This window comes from Amphiura filiformis, chromosome 4 (assembly GCF_039555335.1).
Source record: "Amphiura filiformis chromosome 4, Afil_fr2py, whole genome shotgun sequence".
NCBI classification, from domain to species: Eukaryota; Metazoa; Echinodermata; class Ophiuroidea; order Amphilepidida; family Amphiuridae; genus Amphiura; species Amphiura filiformis.
Genome location: NC_092631.1, coordinates 62,099,625 through 62,107,381, shown reverse-complemented (window position 1 = coordinate 62,107,381; position 7,757 = coordinate 62,099,625). Strand labels below are relative to the sequence as shown.

The 7,757-nt window shown below is 34.7% G+C and overlaps 1 protein-coding gene across 1 annotated transcript; it reads right to left on the bottom strand.

Annotated features, from left to right (window-relative positions):
* Positions 1-1,850: 1,850 nt before the first annotated feature.
* Positions 1,851-3,867, bottom strand: LOC140149899 (melatonin receptor type 1A-like). Its single transcript, XM_072171916.1, has one exon. It carries the CDS (start codon positions 3,112-3,114, stop codon positions 2,044-2,046), a length of 1,071 nt encoding a protein of 356 aa, XP_072028017.1. The 5' UTR covers positions 3,115-3,867; the 3' UTR covers positions 1,851-2,043.
* Positions 3,868-7,757: the final 3,890 nt, after the last annotated feature.

Genomic DNA, 7,757 nt, shown 5'->3' with positions numbered 1-7,757 from the left:
GGGGTATATAAAAGACATACAAAGGGTATAAAATGTTTTCATAAAATTCAAAAACATTTGTTGACAACTTACTTCAAATATTCTAACATAATGTTATTGAAGTGTTGACACAATATTTGGCAAAAAAATGTATGCCAAAAATATTTTACAATAACATTTTAAAAACATTTTAAAAATATTGTTGTAGTGTGTTTTCATGCAAAACGTTTTGAAACATTTCCATTACCTTTATATAAGCCGACATTTTATGTTATTAAAACGTTTTTATCTAAACAAAAACCCAAACTATAACATGTATAAAACATTTTAAAAACATTTTTGTGCTTGCGGGGCCCAGCAAACACAAAACGTTTTCGACACCATCCGCAAAAGGTTAAAAAAAGTTACCAGAAAACGTTTGAATGTCGGGTTATAAAACGGTATATGTAGGGTATAAAACTTTTCATAACATTCAAAAACATTTTATAATAACTTACTGCAAATATTTTAAAAATATTGTTTATGTGTGTTTTTCATGTTTGAGAAAACGTTTTCATGACCTTTTATAACTAACATTTAAAGTTTTAAACGTTTTACTAAACCAAACCGAAAAATAAACTTAGGACCACTCATTAATATTTACCAACTTGAAAATAATTATAAAGACACCAAAGCTGCGGTGTGGATAACATGTTTATTTACGTGGTGGCAAAATATTTGGCAAAAGCAATTTTGCAAAATAAATTTTACAATAACATTTTTTTTCATTTATATTTTAAAAAATTTTAAAAATATTTTTGTTATTAAAACGTTTTTACCAAAACCAAACATATAACCGGTATAAAACGTTTTTAAAACGTTTTGTGTTTGCTGGGTACATGCAAGATACAACATTTTAGATAGGTTATACATTAACGTCAATTTGTTTACATTTCGAAAAGGATGCTTAACTAAGCTATTCACTACTGTTAGCGGTGTTCACCTTGATGAATAGTAGTCAAGCTTTCAATGCCCAATCAGCAAGCAGTACAAAATTGTATATTCGGACCAATATGATGCCATCCCTTACCTTAAATTATTGTATACCAACGATTTAGCTGTAATGAGGCCCAAAAGTTTCAATAATTCCAGGTTGATTGCTAACCTTTATCTGTATCACTTTAAAGGCTCTATCAGTGATCCAAGTGAAAGCGTTGGGTGCTTTTTTCATATAAAAAAAATTGGGAAAAAGGGCAGTGTTGATAAATATGAAGCTTCGGTTAAATGCATGTAACAGCATCCGTTTCTGTCCGTACGCACAAATTAACTCACTTTATACTTATTTTTTTCTTTCAATATCATGAATATGTTTGTTCATGATAATATTGTACACTTTTTAAGCGTGCTTAAAGGTAAGGTTAATAACCAAAGCTGATTATTCTGTTACAGTATCCATGTTGCCTGTTTACACGCAAGATACTACACTTTAGGTTATACAGTTACGTAAATTTGTTTACACTTCTGAAAGGATGCTTAAGATTTATTACTTTAATGCAGATAATATGTTCATACAATCGGGTGCGTTTTTATGCAACGATGTCATGCAATTTGTCTATCCCATTAATTCCAATAGTAATATCCCAGCAAACACACAATGTTTTTTGACATCATTCGCGGAAGGTTATAAAATGTTTTAAATGTGGGATTATATAAAGGGTATAATAATAGAGAGTATAAAACGTTTTCATAATATTATAAAATACATCTTGATAACCTACCGCAAATATTTTAACATAATGTTATTTCAGTGTTGACAAAATATTTGGCAAAAATGTTTGCAAAAAATAGTGTATAATAACATTTTAAAATTATTGTTGTAGTGTGTTTTCATACAAAACGTTTCAAAATGTTTTCATGACCTTTATATAACGTTTAACTTTATAACATTTAAAGTTATTAACACGTTTTTACCTAAACCAAAACCGAAAATATATCTTGTAAGAACTTTCAAAACATTTTTGTGTTTGCTGGGATACACTTTTAATATTTATCAGCTTGAAAATAATTATAAGATAGTCAAACCAATTAGTTTCGTCCGGTGAAAACACGGAGGAGGCTTGATTGTTCAGGTATCTGATTTAAGTTACATCTCAACATGTGTTTAAACACTTCTTTAAACATGGGATGTTTTGTTCCGTACAAGAATGGATTAATGCACCCGTTAATTAACACCAAAGCTGCGGTGTATGGTATAGCTGGATCACTTGAGTCGATTAGTAGGCATAAACCGTACGGTGTAAAACATACAAAATATGCACACACAACATAAAACATATTTTTTGTGATTTGCATCTGACGTTTTTTAAAAACATCTTTCGTACTCGATCTATTTGGATCTTTAATTGTAACTACCATGTCCTTTTCTGCTTCATTCGACGCGTCTTTGCTTACACGAACTGTCATTGTTCTTGTGTGGCTACGTACATAAAGAAATATTTTAACGTATGAGATTATAATTAAAACAAAGGGGAGCGGATAAAGCCCGAGTGCCATAATAGCGTCATAAATGTCGGTGTGAGGGGCCGTTGACTGAGCAGAGCAGCTACTGTATTTGCTGTTATACCCTAAAGAACCGATTTTACACAAAGGTGGAACAATTGCGATACAAAATGGTATAATCCACGTTGACCCGATCCATATTATTAAAGTTTTGTCGTTATAAATTTGGTTGTACATTTGTTTAGGTCGTGTTATTAAAACAAGCCTATTTAACCCGATTAAAGCCATACTATATAGACTGCTCCCAACACAAAGAAATAATACCCCTGCAGCCCATGAACACACCCATGGTGATATTGGCCAACCACTTCGGGAAAGCAACGCAACAGCATTCCAAGGAATTATCAAAGATGTCAGAATATCAGCACAGCTTAAATTCACTACAAATGCATTGGTAGCATTTCGCAATTTTCGTGATAATATCACAGCAAGTATTACCAGGCTGTTTCCACATGTCCCTACAATTGAAGCGATAATAAAAATCGATGCAACGATTGCTCGTTGTGGGTAGTCATGAAAAACAAACGATGCCTCACCAGTGTTGTGCTTAAATAATTCGTTTGTTTGGTTGTCTGCTTTATACTGCACACCATCCATTTTCTATTGTAAGAAATACGAGTTTAAGAGAGCATACTTCTATCACACTCAACGTAACTCACCAATATCTTCTCTGTTGAATATAAAATGCATGGAAATAGAGAATCAAAACGCTTATACGGCTATGTAATCAATTGAGCGATGCGCCATTCAACTCGTAAGCACAGTATTGCAATTGCACATAATTTATTTTATTTGCTTTGCCAGCTGTAGAATACACCCGTCATTAACGTTAAATATCAAGTATAATACCAGCGATTGCAGAGAAGCGCATAAATTTATGCTCCGAGAGATGCTATATAATGTGTGTAGCCTGAACGTAACAGAACATCAGATAAGCTTATGCCAACCACCTGAGGTGAATATCGGGTTCACAAAGACGCAACATTTTTCAACATGAATAATAGAATCCAGGCTTTCATGTGTACGTAATAACACTCCTGAAAATAGTTCTCTTGTGTCAACATGCAGCTCGCATTTCGTATTGACGGCGTAGTTTAATATAAGTCGGAATATCTACCAAGAGTATCCAAACTCTATGTTATTCCACGCATACAATTATCAAGCACAGCTCATGTCCAACCCGGGTATTCAACACTTGTTGAAATATTTCACAAAAGTAAAACAATAAAATACACAACATGTAGCTCGAGTATCATATCCACGTCTTCACTGACTGTGATTCTTGGATGTATCTGTCCCAAAACCGTAGGGTGATATTCTGATATATAATAGTATAGTGAGTATACTAGAACCTCAGCCTAATTTTGCGATTGACCTGGCATATTTCGTCTCGTGAGAAAAATCGCTATGTGAGTAGAAAACACAAAGTTCTTCACCCCCAGTATTCATCTCAATGCATATTATACTAAAATCAAATAAGCAATGTCTTAAGGTGTAATTTAATCGCGTTGAAGCACGCCCCGATGTTTAATTTACTCTAGCTCAACCTATGACAAACCGCATGTATAACGAAGGTATGGGAAATAGTTGATCTTTGGGTGATGGATGCATTGTCAATAGAAATAATTACTATAACCAATAGATATTGATGGCACCAGTCAAACCGGGTGACACGTAATTAATATTCTCTTCATAGCAAGTCCCAAGTTTCAAGATAATCTATTCATGCATGGCCATCATCATCATTAATTTAATCACTATTAAATATAATCATTATTACCGCACGTGGCCACCTAAACCAATTTTGTCCAGAAAATAAACTTTGCACACCTAAAAATCATAGTGCATTAGTTCGGTAATCTGCGGCAAGTTAATGATGACCCCCACAGTACCGTACTCTACTCTACCAAACGAACTCTTTAGCTTCCTTTTATGGTCCTATTACACATTCAAGATGTTAACAAAAAATAATTCCCAGCATTCCGGCCATATTCAAGGTTAAAGGTCAACACAGTGGTCAAATTTTAAAGTTGCTCAAATCTGGTTAACAAGCACACCAAATTATTCCTCTCATTGCACGGATTCAGAAAAAGTATGACCTACCTGCGACGTACCGTTCTTGAGTTATAAGCAAAAGGTCAAATTATGTGGGTAGTCAGGTTTTTTTTTGGCCACACAGGGCCCAAAAATTAAAAATGCTCAGATTTCAGCGAAAATGGTCTCAAATTGCTCGTCATGTAAAAACAACTCAAAGAAGGAATCATTTGCACTGTTTAAGGGGTACTACACCCTGTGGTAAATTTGTGACTATTTTTGCATTTTTCTCAAAAATAATAACACACTGGTAACAAAAGTTATGTATATTATTGGGGCAAGGAATCCAAGTACTACACTGAAATTTCAATGGCTCAAGACAAGCGGTTCAGAATATATGATACGAAACGAGGTACATCCTAGCGGTACCTTATTTCTTATTATAAATAACAAACCGCTTGTCTTGGGTCACTGAAATTCCAGTGTAGTAATTGGATTCTTTGCCCCTATAATATACATAATTTTTGTTACCAGTGTTTTATTAGTTTTTGAGAAAAATGCAAAAATAGACACAAATTTATCGAGGGGTACCCCCTTAAAATGATTTGTTATTGACAAAATTGGCCAACAATTACAACCTATTGACCACAACCTATGTTGTGATGTTTCCCATATAACGAAACATCCTACATGGTTACAACCATTCCTTATTTGATTTGTGTTTACATGACAAGCAATTTAAGACCAATGTCGTTGCAAATTTTTGGTCCCTGTGTGGCCAAAAAAACTAACCACTCCCAAAGATTTGACCTTTTTGCTTATAACTCAAGAACGGTATGTCACAGACAGGTCAAACTATGCTTTTTTTGAAATTTAACCACTGTGTTGACCTTTAACCTTGTGGGGGTCATCATTAACTTCCCATAGATACCGGACTACATCTGAAAGGTGATAGTCTGGAGATTATTAAAGCAATTTAATTCATTAGTTTTACCGATTGTGGAGCCCTGAAAACGATCAATTTCGTGAAATCATAAAATTCAGGAACCACTTATTCCCATGATACATTTTATATTATTTCTCTAATATCAGCTACGTTTATCCATCATCCGTAGATATCACGCTTTCCAGAATAAATTAAATTCTAAAGACCGAAAACACGAATGTGATACAAATTTTAAGTACTTGCAACACAAAAAAAATGTTTTCCTTTGGGTCTCATACTCTTACTATATACCACTAAGAATTCTTAAGCTGGTTTCATACTACCCTGCCGCTTGCCGCTGAGCGGCGCGGCGCACGCGTATTGTAGACAAACGGACACAATCAAGGCTTGTCATTGCTTGAAACGCCCTGCTGCCGCTTGAAAGTATGCTGGGGCATCAGACCTTTACTTTAGATGTGTTATGATTTTTCTCCCTACGATATTTGTTTTCAGAAAAACAACATTATGTTTACAAACTTGATGCAGACAAAGGGTTACATTTAAATGTCAATGCTCGATTAATGTTGACTATAAAGCTATGCTACACGGGTATATGTTAATTGACGTTGACTTAAGTTAACAGACAAAATTGGATTCGTTAATCTATTTTCGCTTCAGCGTGTTAACCTTGCTTCTATTACCTTATGAGAGCTGGTCTAGAATACATCAACAACACTACCGTTATTCTTAGTATATCACTCACATAACAAATTGCATATAAATAACTTATGAGATGCGGAAACCGATCCTGTAGTTTTATGATATTGTCAAAGAAAGCGATGTATTGTGATTAAAAATGCAACGGTGTAGGGGGCCCAGGTGTGAAAACGTATGCACAGGTAGCGTGAATTAGAGAATTAAGGTATTGGTTTTAGCCACTGGAGTGCATCTATCGTCTCATATAACACAGGCGACATTATTATTTTAAGTAAAACTACGAGGCGAAGCCGAGTTGTTTTACGCCAAAATAATGATGTCGCCCGTGTTATATGAGACGATAGATGCACGACATGACAGCGGCTAAAAACAATACCTTTATTACACTTCAATTCAAATATAAATATCATAAGTATTACATATTTTAATCAAATTGAATCCTACATTTTACAAGGAACTACCTAGGGCTTAAAATCGATCAATCGATCAGTTGTTGATATGCATCTCCGATTGGTTCAAATAGCGAGCACGCGTATCGCGTTGATGCACACGCGCTGACCCGTGTAATATCGTGTCATATCACACGGGTAAGAACCAATGAGATTGCAGGAACGTTCTCAAGTGTTTAAGAATATTGAATATAGAGAGGTCCATCCCATACAAAACTAACACTTAGCACATGTGTTGCTTGGGTTAAAGGATAAAAAGCCCACGGGCCAGCTCAGTTTTATCCTGCATCCAAGATGGCGGCCAAAACCAAAAAATTCCACTAAAATCCTTTAATAACTCATGTTTACAGTCTTAGAATGTTATGGTACTATTTTGTTTTACCTTAAAATTATGCGCAGATATTGTTTAGGTTCGATACCACTGATTATGTATTACACGGGTTTCCATGAGAAAATGGCTAATTTCGGGTGCAATTTTCTCATATTCAGAACTCTCACAGTTAAATGCCACTAATATCAGGTGAAACTATTCATACGTAGCAGTAAACATAAATAGGAAGCAATTTAAGATTCTATGGTACTCAAATTTTACTCACCGGAACGCTTTAGTGACCCGTTGAAAGCGATCCGGTGAGTGAAATTTGAGTACCATAGAAGTCTTAAATTACTTCCTATTTACGTTTACCGCTACGTATGAATATAAATCATTATATAAGTTAAAGGTATGATTTTATTACCCTTTTTTTTAAATTCAATTTCAAAATTGACGCTATACAATTGAGAAGCCAATTTCACAATTTCTAATAACTTCACAATGCACTCTTTCAGATGCACAAAATCATCATGATCCGTCAGAGTTTTGAGATCTATGCCCTTGATGTCCAGAAAATTCTATTCTAAGATTTGACCCCAGATGGCCTTTGACCTAACCCCTGCAAAATGTTCCGAGATGTTCCCTGGTCATGAAGTTGATCGTCACCGAGTTTGAGCCCCGAATCCGCATACCCCTTACAGATGACCATGAAATGCATTTCTAATATTTGATATCAGCATTACCTTTAACCCGATCCCTGCAAAATGTTTCCTTGTCATGATTAAAGTTGCCAATTTTATCC